Source organism: Macrobrachium nipponense, chromosome 23 (genome assembly GCF_015104395.2).
Source record: "Macrobrachium nipponense isolate FS-2020 chromosome 23, ASM1510439v2, whole genome shotgun sequence".
NCBI lineage: Eukaryota > Metazoa > Arthropoda > Malacostraca > Decapoda > Palaemonidae > Macrobrachium > Macrobrachium nipponense.
The window spans coordinates 79,685,628-79,711,745 of record NC_061090.1 but is presented as its reverse complement, the minus strand read 5'-3'; the positions used below and the strand labels follow the sequence as shown (position 1 = coordinate 79,711,745).

General features: G+C 36.8%; 1 protein-coding gene across 2 annotated transcripts in view; it reads left to right on the top strand.

The window, feature by feature from the left end:
- LOC135201836 (beta carbonic anhydrase 1-like) overlaps window positions 1-26,118 on the top strand; it is a 73,545-nt gene that overhangs the window by 23,721 nt on the left and 23,706 nt on the right. For both annotated transcript variants that reach the window (XM_064231120.1, XM_064231128.1), the window contains exons 3-4: window positions 7,064-7,203; window positions 23,680-23,841. In XM_064231120.1, the coding sequence (XP_064087190.1) occupies window positions 7,064-7,203; window positions 23,680-23,841 (302 nt within the window). The remainder of the gene's footprint in view (window positions 1-7,063; window positions 7,204-23,679; window positions 23,842-26,118) is intronic.

Here is a 26,118-nt window from a genome sequence, read left to right as displayed (position 1 = left end):
CGAAGGATGCAGGACTGAATTAGTAACAGCTAATTATGATTCGCACTCAAGATGTGTTAAATGTAAAGTTCAGGACTGCAGTTGGGATCTTACGTGTCCTGAATGTTAGGGGTGGGACGACCAGCAGTGGAGGGTCTTTAGATTTTAATTGCATTCGGAAGAGCTTGATAAGGATGGGAAGAGGAAGATGGCTATTAGAGCCGAAAATAGGGCTAGTTTGGATACTTCTTTGCCTTTAGTGGCTGAGGAGAGCGCTATTTCTTCCCCTCCTCATACTGTCTCTCTTCTTGAGCCCTCCTACTCCCTTACCTTCTACTCCTGTGCTACTAATCCTGACACCATTGTCAGCCTCAAATCAAGGTTCAAGAGGAAATTTGATTTATTAGCTGATACGTACTGTTATGGAGCTAGGAATTTCTTCTAGGTCTTTCATGGAGAAGACTTCTAATTTTAGTGCCAATGTTGTGCAGAGTGATAGTGCAGTTCATTCTGAAGAGGTGGCTCCTAGACAAAAGTTACTGTCCCGCTCCCCTGGAGAAGACATATTGGAGGTCCAAGGAAGCCTGGTAGGGCTTGCCCATGGGCAGTTGCTCCCCCCATCAATCCTATGGTTCACCCGCAAGCTTTGACATAGCGCCATTGGAAAGGCAGATACTGTAGTCGTCCCCTGTTAGGAAGCGCTGGTGGCATTTTTCCTCAGCCTCTTGATCTCTGAAGAGGCATTCCACCATTGCTGACAGTTCTCCTCCACCTGTCAAGAGGTATAGGGATTTGGGGCATAAACCTCAACCTTTTTGCAGTTACTCTGTCTTGCCTCCTCCAGATTACCTTTGACAGTCGACATGGGATAGCACAGATTCTCTGCACCAGGTGTTGGTACCTAGGTGCTCAGACCTCCCTCGTAAGTGGGCTCTTGTTGTTGAGTTCCAGTCTCCATCCAGGTGCTTGGCACCAGCTGAAGCAACACACCCCCTTGCACCAGTGAGCTTGGTGCCTTCCATGATTCACTGGTTGGCAGTTAGGAGTTTGGTCACCTGTTGCCACCGCCTCCTAGTTCACCTTCGTTGACATGAGGATCCTTCGTTAGCACCTATTTGCCACCACACGGAAGATTTGATGGGTTTTCTTAGGAAGTTGTCTGTTTTCAAGAGTGGGGATCACTCCTTCATCACCAATTTCTTCTGAGGATGAACCAGACCATTACAACGCACCTGCCTCTTCTTATTTGAGCCTTCTAGGGTTTCTTTTAGCGAACTTCCTGGATTTCTTCGTACCAGCACCTCCCAGTTCACCTGCTTCCACTTCCATCATGAGGAAACGTCTTTCTGATCCTTGCCTCCCTAAGTAAGTGCTCTCCTCTTCCTCAAAGAGATCCTTGTGTGAGGTAGAGGAATGGTTGGCAGTCAAGAGGGATCAATGCAAAGAAGTTCTTTTGCTTTTCTGCTGGCATGGTGTTAGGAGAGGTAGCATAGGGGGTTGTCTGTCACTCTTCTTTTTGCTTTGAATTAAGGTTGTTGAGTTGAAAGGGAAGCCTGGAGGTACAATGTACCTGGAGTACCCTCCAGCTTTTTAATGGGGGGTTGTTGGTATTTTATGTTTGGTGTAGGTTACAGTGTTGCGTTTTTTAATCTGGTCTTTGCCTAGGGCAAGGACATTATTATCGTTTCTCTTTGATAAGTCATCAGTGAACCTCCATGACTTCAAAGTTTTCCCACTGAAGTGGGGTTGACTCTTGGCCATACGTATAGCCCTCCCATCTACAGCATAAGATGAGTGCTGACCAGAGGCAGTACACACCTGCAGCAGCTCTTATACCAGGTAAGTTATAATAAGCATGGTATTAATGATAACAGTTTTGTCTTTTCAAAAGTAATTTCTTTTTAAAATGTTTTTGAAATAGTCTGTGACCATAATCCCTCCACCTCTCAATGTGGAATCAGCCATGTAATTGCTTGGTAAGACACTGAAATAAAAATGTTATTTTTATGACAAAATAATGTTTTATTTTATACCAAGTAGTTACATGATCAGAGTCCTCCATCCTCCCCACAGATGGACTTTATGGCTCAAACGAATTGGAGATCTCTGTTGTGTTGCACCTGACGGTTCTGAAAGTGAGCGGGTCCATGTTGCCTACAAAAGCGATGGCAATGCCACTGCAAAATTTGAATTTTGACTCAGTAGGAAGCTTACAGCTGTGTAATTGCTTGGCAAGTATAAAATAAAATTACATAATTGCATATATAGTACTACACTGTGGATGATATAGGCTGGAAGGATTTGAATTGAGAGGATGATCAAAATTATGCAAAATTATATAAAGCTTGCTCAATGAGGTAATCAAATGACATTGCCAGATATTAACACCAAGATGTAGAATAAGGAATTGAGTGGAACACAAAGACATTAACCATTATTTTAATATTGGAGTTAGCTGCTGAAGACCCAACTTGGGAACAACATTTAAAGCAGAGCAGAGTAAGAGAATGAAAAAAAATCCTGATGATAGACAGATCTTGAAAAATCTTGATAGACTCAATATACGCATAGTAGTACCAGTTTTTTGCTCAGTTTAAGAAGAGGTAGACTTGGCATGTGTCTCAAAAGTGAATTTGCCATCAGTAATGAGACCTAGAACTTTCACTGAGGTCCAAGGAATTAAAGAAACATTTTCAAGGAAAAGACCTAGATAGAGAATCCAGTGTAGAAGACCTACTAACACATATTTTGAGTTTAACTTCATTCCCTATAGTTTGCATCACACTGATTTTATTTAATTCTGTTAAGAGACTCAGCAGCCACAGGTCTGTTGTAGAGTTTCAAATCTACTGATATAATCATTACCAGTAAATTACCTACTAATGGGGATTTATTTGTTATTGGCTTTTTATCATCAGTTTTTTTACTTATACAAAGCAAGAATGGCAGTGGGCTTTTATATTTTCAATTATACTGATTTTCAATAGTATAAGGATATGTGAAGAGGTGAATAATGATTTGATATATTAAGACAACTTTTCTGTGAACAAAAAAAAAATTTATGCATTTTCAGGTACTACTGAGAGAGTAATTGGCTATTTACTACTAGTACAGTACATAGGTATGATGTTAAATCATTAAGCATGTAATGTTTCTACAGTCACATGATGGTGTCAGAGAATAAGTGTTTAGCTCGTTTTGCAGTATTGTATGTATATTATAAATAGAAGCAAGCCAAAAACACTAACTTGAGGAACATCAGAGATTACTATCCTATAGTAACTATACTAGTGTCTGTCCATAACTACTAGTAATGAATTTGCAATACATTAGTAAGAAATTCAATAAAACCACTATAAGAAATGTTTCTCCAACTCCCATCTGAGTGTAAACTTTAGGTCTTATGCTTAATGTGGTCAAAAGCAGTAGCAGTCTATATTAAAGTCAAAACCAATAACACAAACTTCATTAGTAGAAACTATGGTTTTTGTGCAACACTGCTATAAATTTAATATGATGGAACATTATTTTGAGCACAGACAATCAGAAATTTTGCCAATGCATTAAAAGTTCAGATAACACCAGATTTGTTCAGAAGCCAATAGAGGCATGAATTCTGGTGGTTATCTCAGTTTTATAGGAAAGTTCAGATTGTTACGAAACGCTTCAAGCAAAGTTTTCTTTAGGATTTTATTTATTTAGGATTTTGTTGTAGGCCTACATCAGATACAACAAACTTGATATAGTGTAACAAGATGCTGTTAATGTACAGTACATCACTTCCCAATTCTTTTAATAGGTAGCATTGAATAATTAAAGGAGCTTTCATCTTTTCTAATTGTGGTGGATTACTTGCAATTTTCTGTGTGGGTATTCCACAAACAAGTAATTCTGGTTAAATAGCCAGTTTAAAACTTAGCTGTTCCTTCAGACATTCAAATCATTGCATTTTATAAAGGATTAATTCTCAAAACAAGCTGGTACAGTCATTGAACTTGGTAAAAAGGTGAATAACTGTGGTTATGCATGAGTGAGTGGGTATACCCTTCGCTCACCTTCTGTCACAAGTCACTTTTTCTTTGGCTGTTGTCATGTGAGGACATAGTGCTATGCTTCTTCTGATTGCGTAAGTTGAACTGTTTAGTTTTGTTTTTTTATTTCTGAGAGATAGTGCCTTTACGAGGTATGAATAATTCAAGTAGGTTTGATAATTTCCTTTCTGCTTCAATAGTGTTGCTGTTGTAGGGGAGATTTTACTGCTGTTGGAAGGCAATCAGTACTAGGGATAGCCTTTTAAGTGTCAGCCTACTTCTTGCCTTACGCTGCTTTAGTCTTCCCATTTCCTTCCCTCAGTACCTGAGTACACCTGCATCTTGTCTTTGGGAGAATAGGGTATCTTTGGAGTGGGGATCTTACAGCTACTTATGAGGACTTCATTTGTGGAGTTTTCTGTTTTTGCAACTCTTATGATGTCACTTGCTGTGTCTGCTGTTGCTGCAACCCTTACATCATTGCATTGTTTTGCCTCAACCGCAGGAAGCTCAATGTTGTTGAGTCTTCAGTAGCAGTCTTCTCTCCTAGGATTATTGCAACTGGTTTAGTGGAGGAAAGCTAGGCCCACCACCTGCCCCTTATTGTCAAGCTTGTCTTCCTATTCCTCTTCTTCACCTCTGCATAGAAGGAGGAAACAAAAAAAACAGGAAGTCTAAGGCCTCTCACAAGATGTCTTGCTGTATTTCAGGGCAGCGCTTTCTCTCTTTTCTTGGAGGGAGAAGCAGACTTCCAGTCACTTGTGTGTGATTGTCTAGTCCCTGGCAGGGCTTATATGGGCACCCCATACCTACTTGCTTAGATAAGGTAGTTTTGCTTAATCCTTTGAGATCACCAACAGTTGTGTCTGCTTGTTGCGCTTGGTCTCAAGACCAAGCACACGTGTTTGCTTAGGGCTGCCTGGCTCCCTTGTGCCTGCCTCTAAGGAAACATGCATATGTTCAGAGCATGCAGGGTGGGTGGCCCATGCTCACTCAAACAATGGGGTAGGCACCCCCCTCCTCCTTAGGGGCACAGAGGGGAGAGCCAGAGCTACCTTCTCATTTGCTTTGGAGTGTGTGTGTGTACCGAACACTCTCTTCTGAGGAGAGATCTGCTTTGAGCTTTTCCATCGTGTGTCTCTTCAGAAACATACTAGTGATAATGAGTGTAACGATGCTTACCTGGAATCACACCAAGGTGCTTGCTTTGTCCTCAGAATGTGCATGGGGCATCGTTGGGTTTGGCTGTGTAATCCTGCATGTACCTGGTCTATGGATCACTTGGAACTGGTAACTTCTTACTGTGCTTCCCTTGAAGTACACCTGGTTACTAGCCTATTTGCTAGGTACATGGTTGACCATCAGATCATGCATCTGCCAATGGTGGTTGGTTTTAGGATATGTACTATATCCTCTTTGGGACATACCAGCTCTGGTATTGTAAACCAGTGAGCTTGCATGTACTTGTTCATGTGCATAGAATGCTTGGAAAGAGGATAGAAGCAGAGAGCTTTCCCAGATATGGGAAGAGTACAGTGACCTTCAACCCTCCTCCTTTTATGCAGATGCGTTGGCTCCTCACCCATTCTCTTGGGGCAAGTACAGTTGGGTCAATGCTGTGTCCTTCCATTAGTTTGCACACAAGTCATTGGACTGCTTGGATGTGAGATGCGGGTTAGGCATGACAGTCCTATTTTTTTTTTCCCAAGTACTTTTGAGTGCTAAGGGGATCTTTTTATGTTTAATTGTGTACTGCTAAGTACACTAGTGGTTGGCTACAGACCTTGAGAGCTTTACATGACAGTACTTTTTATCTCTTTCTTGAGTGGCTGTAATTAGCCTATGCTTTTCTGAAAACTTATAGGTGTTACAACCTCTCTGTTGGTGTGTATGTAAGCTTTATCATCTGCATATAGTAATTAGTATGTTTGCGGTATGATTTGGCCATTTAATCCCTCGGTAGTTTTGTTCTCTAGGGTGGGAGGTGCATACAAGCTCTAGGGTAAAACCTAATCTGAGAGCTCTCTCTCAAGACTGCCCTTTGGTTAGCTTATTCTGAGCTAAACATGGCAAGGAATCTCTTCTTGTCCAGTACTTGGATGGGTAGGGTCTGTCTCTTGCCCTTCCGTCCTGAGATTTTCTAGTTCCTGAATGGGCATTTGAGTTCTTTTAGCCCCTCCCACTGAGACTGTTATCTTTGGTTATCCAGATGAGATGCTTATAGTAGTGCCTGTTGCAGGATGTTACGATACAGCCTGAGAGAAATTTTTCTGCTTTTTTGAGCAATAATTGCAGGTGTCTGGTGTTGGTGGATATCCCTTTTTTTATTGTTCTACTAGAGGACTTTGCCAGCAAGTCCCTAGATACCTTCTTGAGAGCTGTGATGGTTGGTCAACGAGTTGTGTAAGCACCCAACTCCATTTGGATATATAAGTATCTCACCAAAGTACTCTTGCTTAGCGTATGTCTTGCAGTATGACTGGCCTTTTTAAATAATTTGTTTTTCTCTGACATATACCCTCTAGTAGGGTACAAGTTCTTATGACTGGCACACTTCTTACCCACAGTTATTTGGGGATGAGAGTATTTCCCAGAATAGATAGGGCTGCTGCTTTATCCATTTTAGTTGCTGTTCTAATCCAGTTTGTTGGCCCTTCATGAGAAATACAGAAGCAAGAGTTTGAGTCTTTAAAGCATTAGATTATTTTTTTTATGTAGTATAGTATGTACATATTTAGCAAGTTTGCTAAATTTTATACTTTGGCATTGCGACTGCAGGAAAGATACTTTCTTTTCCAATGCAGTAATAATTATAATCTCAATTTCTTACTCTTTATGTTCACAAGCCTATTTTTCACGTGTATGTAATTTTCTATTAGGGCCATGGTTTTGGATTAGGTTTTACTTCCAATTTCATCTAATTAAAAATAATCCCTTTATACCTAAATATATCAGACACAAGTGAAATTTTTTCGGGTATTTCACAACATATTTAATTGAATTTTATTTCATTTGTGACAAGCTAGCAGTTTACTAACATATTATATTTGCAGTTCGAAATGCTGGCAACTTAGTCCCTCATGCCAACCTGAGTGGCCATGAAGAAATAACAACTGAACCAGCTGCTTTGGAGCTTGGATGTGTCATAAATGGCATCCGGCATGTCATTGTGTGTGGTCACTCAGATTGCAAGGTAATTTAAGGATATTTTCTTCATCATTATTGTTTAGAATTTAGAATGTTAGAATGTATGAGTGTGATGGCCTTTTGGTGACCGGTGAAACTAAAGTTTTGAATGATAGGATGGAAAAATTCTTTTCATGGTAATTTTCAGCTTAATTTTTATTGCATGTAATTTGTATCAAGACAACAAACAAAACTTGGGTTAATTAAAAAAACCAATTTCTTCATGTTAATTGCCTTAGTGACAACTTTCACTTCTGAATGAAGGGATGGCTGAATAAGAACTCACCAAAAAAGAAGAAAATATTTTTCTTACAAGGCATGAGTGGATCCTCGTAAGCTGGTATCCCTAGGTTTCTCACCCATCTCTTAACCTCTTCATTACCGAAAGTTTGTTTGGAGGTAGGTAGGTACCACCATTCAAGTCTACTACACCGCACCGGGTGCATAAAGGTGGTACGCATAGTACCACCAAAACTCCTCTTTTCAGATAGGGACTTCCAATCATTCTGTAATTTCGGTTTGAAGAGTTTGGAGCAAAATAAACAGTATGACACGATGCCAGACGTATGATGAACCCAAAAAAATATTATTACTGCTTATAGTAGTGTGTAGGTGACAGATGAACTGCGTCTCAACAAAAAATCACAAAACCAGACAAACGTAAACATGTAATAACTTCTACCCAAGTATAAAACCAGTTGTATCATCATTTACTGTATTTATTTATTTATTCACTTATTACATTTTACAAATAAAAGATATGAACACCAGATAAATGAAGGTAAAAATAAAGCCTTATAGTAACTTTATATATAAAAAACCAAACCAGAGAAAAAGCGAAAAAGCGATTTTTTCTGAGGACAAGAAACTTGAAAAATTAGTTTAGATACCCCTGATGCCCCTAAAGTTGTTTTCTGTGATGAAACTAATCTTAGAAAACGTAGAAAATGACATCGACCAATTTTTGAAAGATATACTATAAAATTTGCGATTTCCATATTTATTGGCGGGGCTTTCGCTTTAGTTTTTGCTCTTTTTTTTGTTATTACGTGCTTATTTACTGTTCTGTTTTGATAATACTTTATGTGCATGTTCCAGGTGCGATATACCAACATTCTGTAAGACCGAATTTCTATTCAAGACTGTAGTTTTCTCACCGACCACCAGTGTCCCTTGTTCAAGGGACACTGAGTTTCACATTTTTTTTCATAAAATCATTTATTTTCCCTGTAGGATAATAAAACTAACAGAGAATATGCATTATTATAGTGCTAATAATACCTGATAATTTCATTAGCCTGTCTTGATTAGTGTATTTTTGGCAAATATTTTTACGATCAGCACCCCTCCAAACTGGAGTCACTACCGAGAGATTCAGTTTGGCAGCGAACACAATGTTTACATTCTGCTCACCCACCCGGTAAAGAAGGGGTTAAGGGGGCCGGCAGGAACCCTTATATGTATATGGGGGTATAGGGCGATAAATGCAGTCATGAAAAAATTCATGGAGCTTCGTATGGCAATGCAGAATACGTATACAAAATATTTAGTCAAAATCCCTCTTACTTTCGTAGTTACAGGGTAATTAGTAGATGTAACTCAATAAGCCAAAAACATTGATCCATACAAGAAAATGCAATATCTCTTTCTGTTATTGTAAATTTTGATAATTATTGTCAAAGAAATTGTGAGTAAGTGGCATCTGTAGAGATTCCATGAGTTGCAGAAGGGAAGTCAGACCAGCTACCAAGTGACCAACCACGATTCAATGCGAGCACAAACCTCAAGTAGTGTACACGCTCAAGTTTCACCCCTGACATTCGCTTGCTTTTACGTATGTTTATCTTTGTTTCGGCAAGAATTTCATCATGCCAATGAGAAGAAAAGCAAAACATCTCGCTAACGTACAGACGAAGAAAATTCGCTCTAATATGATTACAGAATATCATAATATACGCGATATTAGCGTAGTTAGTGAAGAGAGAGAGGGAGGGTTGCGTGGTAAGTAACGCCCCCGTCTTGCCTAAAGCACACGTCACACTGCCGAGTTAGTCGAGGAGAGAGAGAGAGAGAGTTGCGTAGGAAGGAGTGCCCCGTCTTGCTTGACGCAGTGCCCCAGGCTACGATATATGAGCAAAGGGATCATCATATATGATTAAATTACGATAAATAATATAGTTTTGGTTTATTAATACCCAAAAAAAGAAATATACATTCATAATAATCATTATTTATTAGCATTGTCTTTATAAAAATACAAAGGAAAACTGAACGCAGGTATCTCAAAACTACTATACTTATTGACCTTCAAATTCTATCTTCTCACTTAGTTTTAAAGCTATAGCATTGAAATTCGGTATATAACTTAAAAACACATTATAGAACCATTAAGTAGAGCCCTTTTTTTCAATTTTTGTTTCATCTTTTCATAATTTTTTTTTTTCCTGATTTATAGGGTTTATTTTTTTACCATAATGAAAAATTCATATCTAGCAAAAAATTACTTTTAGAAAAAAAAATCTCTTCATTTGATTGGAGGTCTATATCAGGTCTATTATATATATGGTAGTAATCCCAGATCTTAATATTAGATATCAAGGGAGGAGATAGAATTTGAAAAATAGTTATTTTTGGGATAAATTGCCCTGGCTTCACAAAACCGAAGGTCAGAGGCAAAATTCATATGCAGTTTGGAGATGTCCCAAGTCACCTTATTAAGTGGTATGAATGTCAAAGTCCTGTCCTTAAAAATTGGCATTAGCCGGCTGACCCCCTTAAGTAAAAAGTCATTTCCTCTTTGACAAGTCAATTAGTTGTCAGTATATATCCACCACTGCAAGACTTACATTTATTAGGGCTTGTGCCTTGTATGATAAGGCGCCCTATGAGGTAATGTTAGACTTGCGATAATCTTAAGCTAAGTCGGTTGGTATTGCACTTCCATCTTCAATGGAGTGTCTGGGGTTTTGTAGATCACTTACGAAGTCGGTATTATCTTTACGACGATGTGTTAAACTCATGGTTCGGTGAGGTTCTTGTAGAAAACACTAAGTATAAAAAATTATATATTCTTCTGAAGTTTTACATGGTGAAGATCAGGTATGATTGTACAAGTCTTCTAATAACGATAGCTTGATCGCTTCTGCCAATGATGATGGCTAATCCTATTCCTCTACATGATAAAGCTTAGGTAAAGGGGTACAGGTCTTCTAATGACGATAGCTAACTCTGTTCTGCTTGTCTACCATCTCTGTTACAAGTTATGAAGGAACAGACAGTAGTTCGAACATATGAACATACAATCCAAATGACATAGTTTCATACGAACACACAATCAAAATGAGACACGCTACAGATCACGTAGGCGGTAGTTGTCTCAAGCAGGGAGCTTGGACTGTTTCAAAACAAATGAATGACCACAGATGACGGCATGTTATCTTAGCCTACTTTTATTGTATACGTCATCTTTAGCGTCTCTAGTCTGATCACATTCCTGCAAGCAATCTTTTATATATATGGACTAACATTCCATATTTTTATTATGTAAACACTTACATCAGCTCGGTCAGCTACCAAAACCAACCACTGAATATTACTCAAACTTGACTTGCATTTGACTTATAGGAGTGTGATACAGACACTATGTGAATATATATATATAAGTAAATAAAAATTCATGGTGTACATGAATTGATTCAAGTAATAAAATATAAAACAATGATATTGGTAAATAATAGTGATCACGTGATATATAATGATACAGTTCTTCACTTCATCTCTTTAAGATACTTATGCTACAGAAAATACTAATGTACTCTGATAATTGCATAGAATGAAGATTAACATGATAAAAATCATATTTTAACTGATAAAATATTTCATATAGAATTGTATATTATAAGTTTATGCTGATTGATTCGTTGATTTTTATGCTAACTGTTATATATCTGATTCATTAATCCATATACTAACTCATATATAACTGCAGATATTGGTAAGATGAAAGGTAACAGATTGATTATAGGCTACCTGAATGTTTTATACACATGTATATGGATTCATATAATTATGATTAATATATGTGCACTTAAAATAGATTCCTATTGCGTACACGCAAAGATATATTTAGATTCTGTTATTTATGATAATTTATATAAGAGATTCCTATTGCGTACACGCAAAGATATATTTCGACTCTGTTATTTATGATCAATTATATATAGGATACATGATACTTTATATATATAGGATACATGACCGAGGTTATACTACTTCACTTTTAACTAGCGTTCGAACAACTTTTCGTCCATTACACAGTTCCAGACAACCACCTATAGCCAATGAAACGGCCTTTTTCAATGGTTAAAACAAGGGGAAAATTTGCCTGGGCGGGTCCAACGTTCTATTATTGCGCTCATACTTATTCTCTGCATCCTAAGCTACACGATTACGTTCGCGATGAATAAAAAAACATCCCCAGCACGAGTCCTTCGCCAGCAAAGTAGAGTTGAATATCCTTCGGGTCGTAATTGTCGGAAGTATGTCCCTTTTGTAGTCGAATTCCGACAGCCGCTGGAGCGTTCCGCATGAAAACGAGATTAACGACGAGATACGGTGTCGGTCGAAGAAGTCCATGAAATTCCTTTCACATTGTAGGCGGTTGTTACTTGACTGTAGTCGTCCGCTGCAACGAACGATTTTTTGAAGTTGCGATGTGAAACTCTCGTACTGCAGGATACTGTAACCAGGTTCCATTAATCAGCCTGCAAGTGAAATTATACTTGTCACAAGGGCAGAGTAAATTCAGACGACATCCAAATACAGGGGAGGGGAGAGAGCCATTTAGACCAGACTTAACCCACATGAATTCGCTGATATTTTGGAATTCAAAAGAGTCCGCTGTACAAACTTTTTTATCCATGGCATTAACAATGAGTGAACCTATCCAGGTCTATGATGACTGTAAAAATATCCATAATTATAACAAACAAATAGATATCATTACGAATCTCAAAGAAAATTCGATATTACTGGTAGTAAGTTACTAGACAAAGAAGTGGAAAACGGAGCTAATTGTAAGATTGCCAGGCAACATAAGAGTCAAAGAGAAGATTAATCATGATTCTGTAGTTCTCTATGCTAACTGAAATTAAGTTGTGATAAAATCTGATCCTATGTGCCCTAACAAGTTTCATATTCAATTTCCTCGCGCGCATCCTCTGAGGTTAATTTTAAAAACTTTATTAATAGGTAGGAGATGCAACGAAAAAAAACCCTATGTAACTAATTTCTAAATAAACTTTGGGTTTTTCAAGGAAATGTGACATTTTCCCATAAATGTGATTTACCTGGATTGTAATAAGCTAATGTTGCAAGTAAATAATCCATATCCATATCGTAATACTTCTAAATGTCTATGAGGTTCAGAAAAAATTAATTCATTTTGATGTTATAGAAATTCTATTTCCTTATTTTGTTTATTAATTTTAAAAATGATTGCAAGTTGCATTGCGCATACCGATAGACACCTGTACCTAACGTCTACCTTGCCCATGAGAAGTTCGGGCTAAGCATTCCTTTCTCCAGTCAATCTGCTTTTGCAAGCAGAGACGACACACAGATGAAACCTGTGTAAGCAGATTATTGAGGTTAAAAGGAACAAATGCTGATACGGCAATGATGACGTCGTCACTTGGCAGGAGATTGCTCTCAGCCAGCTAAGAGTTACGTTACTTGCTGTAACTAATACGACTTTAGGATAATTTTTTTGTTTTTTAATACTCGACCCACATGAGAAGAATGTCTGAAAAAAAAAACAGTACCAAAATTGAACAATATATTAGTTTCATGTTGGAAATCTGCATAATTGTAATTATGTTAAATTAAATATTCCTTATTCAAACTATATGAAAAAGGTTCCATACAAATTCTATATATATTATTAGCCCTGTATAAGATTCATATAGGATTATTTCATAGATAACATTTTCACTTCTAGACTTCCTGACTTTAAAATCTCTTTTATTTTATTTTATTTATTTTATTTATTTATTATTATTATTATTATTTATTTATTTAAATTTTTTTTTTTTTCATTGACTACGAAATATAAATCACCGGGGACAGACAATATGTCAGTAGGTTTTGATATGTGTTTGAACTTTTAGCTTATTTGTCATTACTAAAGCGTTAAGTTAGAGTTCAAATCTTTACGCATATATATTTGGATATTTAATTATCTATGGTTACGTTTTGCTTATTGATTTTATCGTGATTCCTTTTTATTATAATTTGTAACCCTTCCGACTTCTTACGGAGTGTATTATATTGACTCCACTTGTATCCATATTTATTTTATTTTTTTTATATTTATTTATTTATATATTTTTTTATATATATTTGATAAATTAATGTTGGCTTGAATAATGTGGAAAGTGTTCTAGCGGCGTACCGTATAAGGCTACTTGCGGCATCAATTCTATAGATACAAGATATAAATGATAAAGGTATTTAAAACCGCGAGAACCGCTATAATCCAGTTCGGATCCAATATCACGAGTTGTAACTCGTAAGACATTGACACTTCCTATTTAATTATCCGTTATTCTACCAAACCGATTGACTCTGGGTGATAAAATATATTATTGGTTTTCTTAATGGAAAGGAATTCACACCATGTGTTATGGAGATTATTATTAATTTACACCACCCGAGTCAGATTATCATGTGTTGAATTCCATGTTTACTGATTAGCACTCATAAATATTCTTAACGCACTCAATTGCGTGTTTTTTGTTTTTAGTGCTATTAATTCTATATAACGTGTCAAGGAACTATTGACACTAAGAAGTGTTTATTCCCTCTGTCAGACTCGTAATTCTGTTAATAATTCTAAGTATATTCTTTCAAGGATTGATTTGGCACAGGATAGGCCCTTAACTGACAGGTGTCTTGAGTGTCCCTTGTTTTCATGACACGTGTTACAATCAGTTATGTGCTTTTTATATCTGTAAGCATTGTAGGCCAGTAAAACAGTGATTTGGCTTTCTGTGACATAGTAGGGAAACCTGGATGACAGAATGCAACCAGTTTATGATGATTGGTATGAAAGAGATTATTACTACTACCTGGTCGTTAGTCATCTGCTGTGTTCTTCGGGTTTTCCTCGTCACGGACCTACATATAATATTACATTTGATTACATTATTCTGATACACATACTTTAAATATACTTTTGCTTTAGGGTTTCTGCTCGAAGGGTTTATTGTTTTTGCTTAGCCGCTGACCCTGTTTCCGTTTCGAAGTGTTTATTGTTTGGTGTTTATTGTTTTTGCTTATCGCTGTTGACACTTGCTTTGTTCAGTTTGTAACAGTTCTGCGCTCCGACCCAGATATTCAATGCTCGCGATCTCTTGGGTTAAGGAATTTTCTTGTTTAGATACGGTTTTAACAATAGGCACGGATGTTTCTATATCTTTTAGTCTAATTAATGGTTCTTTGCAGTATGGTGCGGGATTGCGGGATAATGCGTCAGCTATGATATTTGCTTTCCCAGGTAGATATCTTATCTTGGCTCCAAAGACCTGAATGATCATTTGTCACCGAGTTCCCTTTGGACTGTGATTAAAGCCTTTGAAAAACTCGGTAAAGGACTCATGTTCAGTAAGGACTTTATCAGGATAGCCATAGATTATGAACTTAAAATGTACTAGTGAGTTAAAGATACCTAGCCCTTCCTTGCTATTACTGCATATTTACTTTCAGAGGGCTTTAGTTTACATGAATAAAAAGCTATAGGGAAGAACTGTTTATCACATTACTGAAGTAGTATCCCTCCTTAACCCCTTGGTCTGAGGCGGGTCTGTTTGCAATAAAAAAAAAATTCCTTATTTAAATCAGGGATTTTTTAAGTTAGGTAAGCTGCATTTTCTGCTTTTAAGATATCGAACGCCTATTGATGCTTTTCAGACCATAATAAATCTACGCTCTTCTTCGTAAGATCTGTTAAAGGAGCTGTCATGATTGAAGAGTTACATATTTACATACGATTGTAATACCCACTACAGCGCAAAAGTGCTGTATCCCCCTTTTACGTTAATAGGTACCGGAAGTTATGAATAGCCGACACCTTACCTTGGACTACTTTAAGACCTTGACTAGACACATAAAACCTAGATAAACATGTTCGGTTTTTAAAAACTCACATTTAGATACTTTACTCTGAGATTATTTGTCTTTGTCCCTGTAGCACTAGCTCTAGTTTATGTGAATGTACTTCTAAGGTATTTAGAAAAGATTATAAGACCAACCATATAAGCATGTAGGGGTATCCCCTAAAAGTTTCCAAACACTATATTGTAATTGGGGCGCAACGTAAGCCGAGGCATACGTAAAAATTGATAATGTACCCTGAGTGTGCTGAAAACGGTGTATGAGGTACAATCACTAGGTAATGGTATCTGGTAAAAGCTTTTAAGTAAGTCCAAGTTGGTGAAAAAAATTTATTCTAACCTAACAGAGATAAGATGTCGTCGGTACATCGCACTGGAAACTATCGGGAGTCGTTTCCTTGTTTAAGCGACAGAAGTCTACGCAGATACGCCAAGTCCGATCTTTTATGGCATGACGTTTGAGGGAAAAATTATATGGGCTTATTTGATTTCCTAATGACTCCTATTACTAACATTTTTCAACTTCGTCATTTATCTCTATTTTGAAATTTCATTGGGGTTCTACACGAAGGTACGTATATAGCTTTATGTTTGTCCTTAGACCGTATTTTGTTTTCAATGACATCCGTTTTTCTCCCAGAGATCACTCGCTAGTAGAGAAACTTCCTGGTATTCAGGTAAAAGATAAAAAAAATTTCTGCTGAATCACCTCTGCTTGAATGACTTTACGGATATTACTTTAGATAGATTATCAGAGAGATTCATCTACGACTGGTTGGGCGGGATTAAAAAATTAGCACAAATAAAAAATGCGATATTTATAACTTCCGTATGTCCACGATATGTATACTTTTAGGGCTTTGTTCGCGGAAATAGTTATATTTCAGAGTGTCGGGAAGGATTAAATTTCATTTTCCCAGCAAAGTCTTTTTACACGCACTAAGACATTCGAGGGTGCATGCTTCTCGAGATTTTTGCGTGCAAACTACGACTGCGGTTGTGGGAGAATTCTGTTGGGTCATTTGAACTAATGGTTACGATTTATGAGACAAAATGTATAGTTCCTTTAGATTTTAAAAAGTTATTATTTGATTAACTGTCTCATTTTTGTTCAAAACGGATTTTACTATGTTTGAAGGTTTATAGGATTTTCCTTTGATAAACACGCCTTATTTTTTGCAGGATGTAAGATAATATTTTGTATACCCCTAGATGGATCTTACAATTACACTACATACAGATCAATGTTTTTTATAACTATAGAGGTATCTGTAAGCGCTCGCTTATCCGGACTTCTCATTAGGGAAGTTCGAACAACAGACGGTGAGTCCGTAAATACAAGATATTACATGTACTAAAGAAATAAAACAAGATATTCTAATTTTTATGGCGCGCACAGTTGGGGCTTTTATCCACCACTACTTTATAATACTTAACGTATTAAAAAAAAAAACGAAAACCTGCTCTGATTACTTTATACGGTCGTGTGTTTCATAGGAAAAATCCTTTTTAATTCAAAAAGATATCGGTATGTATGATACAACATCGCTTTTCCCCACTCTGCTAGAGTCGCTTATTGTGTGGAATTTGCTTTGCTTTGAAAACTTCGGCAGTTTTGACTGCCCTTGACCGCTTGACTAGGTGACACAGTCACCGAGTTTGCTTGTTTGATTCTGAACGGGCTACTGTTTCTATTTCTTTTTGTAATAATTAGGATCCTTCTCTTTGTTACCATCGGCAACGTATTTGTGTGTTTTTAGCATTATGTTGCTGGGTTACGTATAAAGCAATGAATGACGAACTATTAGGAACTGAGCAGATTACTAATAAGACAAGTTATCACTACTGCATTCCATATTAACTGTTTGTACTTCATTCTTTGCTAAAATTTGAAATAGTGAGGGATCCTGGTCAGCGCATTTAGCCTGATGAAAGTGTTTTACAGACATGTTATTCCTTGCAATCCAGCCATATTTTTAAAGTTAAGTTGAGTCATTGAGGTTCGATATTTTATACTCAAAAACTCAAGGCTAAAACTGCGATCGGGACTTTGCAAAGAGCATTTATTGTCATGACCCGAAATAGTGTTACCTCTAATTTATATAGATTTGTACGGGTGTTCCACTTGTGTTTTGTGTGTTTTCTAATCACTACGGTGCTTAACGACCCTATCCATGCATCTGTATAAATACAGACGTCCACTGCGTAAACGCATATTCACTGTTTAATATGATTTGTTACTTAAGGGATTAATAATCACCCAAAATGATAAAATTAACATAGTATATGATTATGATATTTCAGTAGAACTTCTGGAAACAGACACTCAAAGATAAAAACTCGCAGTAGCGAAATCTCAATGATGTAGATAATTTCTGTAAAAAAGTAAGATTAAGAATGTCTCGTAACTTCAGCCACAGGAATAACGAAATTCGACCTGTAAAGGAAATACTCAAAGTTACTCCAAATGAATAAAAAATTGTACTTAGCTTGCTTTTGTGGGAAGTCACGGTGTTCCGATAACGACACACGGCCTTGGTCCTCCTTCTCTATTTAGCGGATGACCTGGTTTGGCTTCAGTTTCCCCCGTGCGCGTTGTTTCGATGATTCGAGCCCTTGAAAGATCCGATGCTGCAGACGCGTTCGGTTTGTTTCTTGGAGTGCCGGAAACGCTCACTAACGATGTTTTCTTGAATGATTCTAATGAGAGACGAAGCTTGCGTTGTCGTAGGAAAAGGACACATCGGTTTTGTTTCTTGAAGTTATTCACTAACGATGATACTAAGTTGCTTGAAGAATCTGTTGCTTTCGTCGTCGTTGAAAAGTTCTTTTTGTTTTCTGAAGTCGCTCACTAACGATGATACTAGGTTGCTTGAAGAATCTGCTGCTTCCGTCGTCGTTGACTTCTTATGATACATGATTTATTATTCTGGTTTTTTCTTCGTAGGACGTTGTAGAGTTCTTCTGGTACGCTGGCCACCAATATTAGGGCTTGTGCCTTGTATGATAAGGCGCCCTATGAGGTAATGTTAGACTTGCGATAATCTTAAGCTAAGTCGGTTGGTATTGCACTTCCATCTTCAATGGAGTGTCTGGGGTTTTGTAGATCACTTACGAAGTCGGTATTATCTTTATGACGATGTGTTAAACTCATGTTCGGTGAGGTTCTTGTAGAAAACACTAAGTATAAAAAAATTATATATTCTTCTGAAGTTTACATGGTGAAGATCAGTATGATTGTACAAGTCTTCTAATAACGATAGCTTGATCGCTTCTGCCAATGATGATGGCTAATCCTATTCCTCTACATGATAAAGCTTAGGTAAAGAGGTACAGGTCTTCTAATGACGATAGCTAACTCTGTTCTGCTTGTCTACCATCTCTGTTACAAGTTATGAAGGAACAGACAGTAGTTCGAACATATGAACATACAATCCAAATGACATAGTTTCATACGAACACACAATCAAAATGAGACACGCTACAGATCACGTAGGCGGTAGTTGTCTCAAGCAGGGAGCTTGGACTGTTTCAAAACAAATGAATGACCACAGATGACGGCATGTTATCTTAGCCTACTTTTATTGTATACGTCATCTTTAGCGTCTCTAGTCTGATCACATTCCTGCAAGCAATCTTTTATATATATGGACTAACATTCCATATTTTTATTATGTAAACACTTACACATTTAGTCCCAGTCTCTGAATAGTCTTAATTCTTAAGTGGACTGATGACATGTTTGATTCCATGGTGTTTTGATAGAGTAGCTGCCATTCATCTTTTAAGGAGTTACACTTGTGGTCCCCCAGGGCTCCTTAAGATAGGCCAATCAATCTCAAAGAGTTCTGTTGTGGTTGGTCTCAGCCAGTGGCAGATTGAAGGGGGTGGCACCTGGTCACATGCCTCCCCCCCCCATGGATATGAATAATAGAACCTTGTTTTTTTTCAATAAATCATTATTAGTAGCAAAATTTTACTTAGTTGATCATTATTTGAACATCAACAGCAATATTGATATATGTACTATATGTACCATATGTGTGTACATGTTACTTATATACATTTATGATAATCCTAAGTGCTTACCCAATGAAAGATTTCTAGATCCAACACTGGTCTTAGCCAGAATAGTACTTTTTGGCACAGTGATAAGATATCAAGAACTCAGGACAAGAGGGCATTATCTCCTGTTCATGGGAAACTATCTCGGTTTTCCCCTCAGGTTCATCTTCCTCACACAGCTGTGACAACAGCATGCATCGATTATCTTCAATACACTCTGGTCTGTCTCAGAGTTCACTTAACCTCAGGGTTTGTTCCAAAGGTATAACTAGCATGGGGTACATATTACCTTGGAAATTGAGTTTTTCTATATAGAGTGGACCCCCCATATTCGCAGACTCACACATTCGTGGATTTCTCTCAGGAACATTTCCCCGCATTATTTGTGGAAAATTCGATATTCGCTTTATTTTTCTATGAGAAATATCCACAAATTCCTGTGTTTTTTTTTTTATCAATTTCATCATAAAATGCACTTTTTGTGATAGTAAAACTATTAAAAAAACCAAGTATAAACATTTTTAGTGGGTTTTTCTTGAGTTTTAACTAACAAAGTAGAGTGTTTTCAGCATTTATATAGGGGTTCCAACTATTTGCGGGTTCTAACTATTCACGGGGGTTCTGGTACGCATCCCCCGCAATTACGGGGGCGACCACTGTATACTAGTATTTTGGTTGCTTATCAAGAATTTATCATTATTTTGTTAGTCAACTGTAATTAACCTATAATTAACCTCAGAACTAATATGTTATTGCATTGCATGCTGGCCACTCTGCCCCCAGCTAAGTAACATGGCCCACATTCCCAAAGAGTCCTCAACCATGTTGGATAGAGATGTGAGGTTAATAATAGTCGACCGACAATAAAGAACATCAACTCCTTCATCAGCATCACTAAAAGTATAGGCTAGTACAGTTGGTAGCATGTTGGACTCGTAATCTTGGGGCCAGTGTTTACTCCGTGTCAAGGGGCGAATAGTGAGACTGTCTACTGGATGGTTGCTGCAATGAGTGACATCATGGTAGGGGGTTGGGGTTACCCAGCTGACATCTGACTGAGAGAAATAGCCTGTGGCAGGACTGTAACCACCAAACTTTAACTTTTAAATTTAACTTATGGTTCATGTGGAGGGATTGCGTAAAATTTCCGTTTTGAATATGTAATATATTGACTTGAATACTTTCAAGCTAAGTACATAGTTTTAAGTAAAAAGTTTTAGTTCACCAAAATTTAATGGGTAGGCTTATGTTTATTAAAATTGGGAGTCAGTAGGAGAGAGTGATGATTAGCATTAATATTAGACATTTTTGTTATCGGAACTCATTACTAATTAATGAGTTTTTAACACTAATAGATCATTTGAGGATACCGATATGGTAAATTGCATTAGTCTGACTTCTTGTTTACATAATATACCCATGATAGTAGTTCCCTGTCATGCTTGACTTACAAGCCTTGATGTTTCTAAAGGGCAGTATTTCCTTTTTAGTATTTTATAATTAAATTACATAAATGGATTTTGTGATATATAAAGTGGCCCGAGTAGTATCCTTAATATTGGGGTTCTTTTCAAGTATCAAAGGACATGCATTCATGTTGATCTACTTCCAGGGGGCATGACTCCACCAATAGTGATGTCACCGGTGTTGGGAAAAATTGTTACTATTTTCTTTCTCCTATGGGAATATAAAAAGTACTATTTTGTAATGGTAAACTTTGTCCAACAAATTAAAATCTTAGAAATACTGATTTTATGTAAATTTGGTATGATAACTCCAAGAATTATTTTGATTATTATATAGGCAGTCCCCGGGTTATGACGGTCTCGGCTTATGACGTTCCGAGGTTACGACGCTTTTCAATTATATTCATCAGAAATTATTTCCAGGGTTACGACGCATGTTCCAGGGTTACGACGCCTACAAACGCTGATCTGGCAGATGAAATATGACACCAAAAATGCAAAATAATCAATATTTAAAGGTTTTTTTGATGAAAAATGCAATAAGAATGCAGTTTACATAGTTTTGAATGCACCTAAAGCATTAAAAGTAAGGTTTTCTTAGGGTTTTTGACAATGTTCCGGCTTACGACGATTTTTGGCTTAAGACGCGTCTCAAGAACGGAACCCCCGTTGTAACCTGGGGACTGCCTTATGTATCAACTAACATAGCTTACAAGATTTACCTAGTGCTTGGGAATAGACAGGGTAAATAAAGTTATAAAATTCATAGAGATACTTTATCAGGTTTCATTTAGTTTTGTCTTAACTGAGTTTAGAAGCCTTTGTGAGTAGTAAATCATTTAAAGCAATGTTATTGTAGTAATTGTGAATTAATATTTTATTACTTTACCATACTACTAGTTTATGGATATGACCCATAGATCTTGATACCTAACAGCATACTAGGAAGGCATACTTGTGGCCGTGGTAGCCTATTTTAATTTGGAGTATTTTCTGCCTTTATGGTCCTTTATGGTGATATGAGTAGCTAAGACTAGGTAGTTTTTAATGAACACTTGTTCATTAAAATTATGCAAAGAACTTCAGGTTTGTATGTTAGAAAAAATAAAAATTACTTTAAAGATGTGCTATTTGTGGTAGCTGCTGCCCTGTGTAGCATTATACATCATGCTAAATTAATGAATTTGGTTTATTTTAAAACTAAAGAATTTAACTTTATTTTGCTACATTTAAAAATCCCAGAAAATAAAAAACTATCAAAAGTAAAAGTTAGCCTTAATGAAATTTTTTTTATTTTAAATGAAATTTACAACAAATCATAGAAAAGAAACATCTAATTTCTTTTTATAGTGTAAAAATATGATAAATTACCTCTCCAATGATATATATTACATTGTTATTTGAACCACATGTGGTATACAAAGCACATTAAAACAAATGTATAATATACTACTTAAGTGGCATAAATTCACAGAGTGGAATGATGGTTTGTGCCACTTTTAATAAAAATTTGCCTTAAATCAGAATACATATGCACCAGTCCCATGACAGCAACAAGCAGCCATTATTCAATTTTTTTTTTTTTGTGTGTGAATTATGATAAATTTATTTTTAAAAATCATTCAGTGATGATTTTAATTATCAGAATCTCAGAAGTTGAAAAATTGATAATGATTGTAATCATCAAAATCTCAAACAGTTAAAGGAAAAGGATATGAGAAAAGTTGTATTGTGTAAACTTAGAAATTAACGTACTCATAATGTATTACAGAGAAATTAACGTACTCATAATGTATTATGTACATCAATTTACCACTGTTACATACTTAGAGTGTTGCTGCATGAGTAGAGCTTCATGATTGGAGTAGTTGGATATAATTTTATTGCTACAACCATGTAGCAGACATGAATGGCACCAAAATTTAGGGAAGTCTTTTGTTAAACAATAGTATGACTGTTATTCAGTAGTTAAATATAGCATTAAGAATAGTCATACAGTCATTAAGTACCATGCTTGCAAATCCCATAATTTTTTCAGTACAGTATCCTTTAGTACAGAATATATTATAGTATATTGCAGTAATTTATTACTTTTGATAAGAATGTCAAATACAGGCAGTCCCCGGGTTACGATGGGGGTTCCATTCTTGAGACGCGTCGTAAGCCGAAAATCGTCGTAAGCTGGAACATCGTCAAAAATCCTAAGAAAACCTTACTTTTAATGCTTTGGGTGTATTGAAAACTATGTAAACTGCATTCTTATGGTATTTTTCATAAAAAAAACCTTCAAATATTGATTATTTTGGATTTTTGGTGTCATATTTCATCTGCCATATGAGCATTGTAAACGTCGTAACCCTGGAACATTCGTCGTAACCCTGGAAATAATGTCTGATGAATATAAGTGAAAAGCGTCGTAACCTTGGAACGTCGTAAGCTGAGACCGTCGTAACCCGGGGACTGTCTGTACAATAATCATGGTTTTGTATGGAGAAATAACTTGAATCTTTTTTTTCCTTATCATCATGGTGTATTTTTATTTTAATTGCAGTGATTTTACTTTATTTACATTTTTGAATAATAATGGCAGTATGCAGTTGCTGTGTCTTGAATATTGTTCATTGTTATTGAAAGAGGTCTGAAATTTTCTTATCTTAAAGTACCTATTTATTTACTCAAAGAATTATTTTTATGATAATTAATATACAGTGAATTATGATATAGTATGCAGAATGAATGAACCTATTCAAGATGTATTTCTTAGATATTTTATCCATTCAGGCTATGAACATGTTACATATGATGCGAAATTCGGACCGAACTTCACAAGAAATAATAAAACAGTCTCCACTGAAGGCGTGGCTTGTTCGTCATGGACATTCATCCATCGCAAAATATGCCCAGCTAGAAGTTGCTGATTTTCAAGCACCTCTTATTTTTCAGGTAATGTATTTGTTATAGTGCTTCCATTTTACTTTACCATTTTATTCAATCAATTTACTGTAATATCCAATTAAATAAAGATAAATTGGTAAACAGGTTAATAAATTTACAGATAAAGAGCAGCAAAATTCATGAAAACCAAATAGCACCGTAGTTTAGTATTAGGGCCTTTTGTAAACTTACAAACGCTAGCATCAGTGATACTACTGTTAACTTTTCCATAGGTTCCAGACAGTAAAAAGCCCATACTTATAATCTTGCACTGATTGTGTGATATAGTATATGGTATTTGATTTAGTTTTTTTAGGTTAGCATTCATTATAAAATATATACCAGTCTTCACATATCAGTAATACTCTTTAAACTTAAAATTGTACCATACTTATAGTCTATCACGATTTAAGATATGATAGCACCCAATACATAATGTGTATATCTGTGGTACAGGTGCTTGATTTAGATATGCTAGGTTAGCTTTCAGCATAAAATACCCTAGCATACAGGTATGGACATGTTTCTGTAAATTAAAAGAAAAAATAAATAAAAAATAAAAATAATTTGCCACAACACTGTAGTTGGTAATTATTTAAAATACAGTACCACTTAATGTAAGTTTATATCTGTGGTATTTTAAGTAGATTACCAGATAAGGAAAAGGCTATAGTATTATTATTGCAAACAACCAGGGTCATGTATATCAGCCGTTAGTATTGTGTTTGTTGCCTACTCAAATCTTAGGTCTCACATTTGTATCACCAATTTCTTATAATATTCATGGTACCTCTCATTTCATTACAATTTAAAGGGATGACACCAATGATTACATTATCCCTAAACACATGTCACTCACTGAGTTTGTCTCTTAGTTAGTGGTCAAAGGCATGCACTACTCATTAGAGTGTTGGTCTGTTTCATACTCAAGCTTATTCTACTTACCTGATGTTATGTGCAGCTTGCTTGCTCCACTGCAAACTATGTAATCTGATGTTTAGCTGTGGAGAACAGCACGTGCCACCCACCACAGACATAGTTGTCGGACATGTGCAAATTAAGGAACATTCCCTTGCCAGTGAAACTTGATGGAAAACAATTGATTTCTACTAGTCATTTGGGTCCAAGGTTTCAGTGGGAGCATTGGGGAGGAGAGTACATCTTCCTGGGAGTTCTGGTAGAGAGCATTTCCCTCCCTTCCCAAGCAGATTCCACATCCTGGCCAGTATGCCAGAACACTGGAATCAAAGATCACTATGATTCCTCTGATGTAGATCAAGAATCAGTCATTGGGATAGATGCCCCTATTGAAGTGGACCTTGCCACTGAGGTTTCCCTCCTGAACCCAGAAGACCTAGAGGGGGATCCCTTGAAAGAGAACCTTGGCTCTCCTATGTAATAACCTGATGTTGAGGAGACCCCAGTGGGGCATCACCCTCTTTCCCCTGAAGTACCTGTTTCTTACAGGGATTATGGTTCTTTATCAGGGACTCCAAAAGACTTTGGCTGGCAGTGACAATGCGGCTGCCCTATCCCTAATCTGCTCAGACAGTAATTCATATTACAGACAGTCCCTGGTTATTGGCGGCCTCAGGTAATGGCGATCCGGTTTTATGACACTTTTGTGTAGCGTCAAAAATCTGTGAAAATCACTGCAGAAACGCACCAATTTCCAGTTATCGCCACTGATAATAGAGTATTGGCGCAGATGGATATCTAAAAGGGGCCCCATTATCTGGTTATCGGCCCCAAAATCTGGTTAGTGGCGCCGATAAGTGCCGATAATTGCCAATTTTTTGTTATCGTCAAATTTCACTTATCATCAAGCCATCCAAACAGAATCTTTGCTGATAACTTGGGACTGCCTGTAAGGAGATTCTGTCTGAGGCTAGGTTAAAGTTTCTGAAGGTGATAATTCATAGTATCAAGGAAGCCCTCAAAACTGAGTACCACTATGTCAGGGATGCTGTTGAAGATTCCCAAAGGGAATTCAAGACAGCTTTGGACATTTTCAAGTCCTTCAAAGAGAGACTAGAAAACTTTGAAAAGCCACTAGTGCTGAGATTGGTTCTCTTGCAGAGAATTTAGGTCCTGGGAGAAAGGTAACCTTGAGGCCAAAAAGAAACTGAGTCAGTCATCTGGATCCAGTGAGAGTCAGAAAACTTACTGAGGTATGAACTTCCTGTTTCCAGTCTCTACTGGTTCTAATACCACAATATTTTGGACTGTAATCCCCTTGAAGCCAGGATGATCAATGACACCAATACCTGCCCATACCCTTAGTGA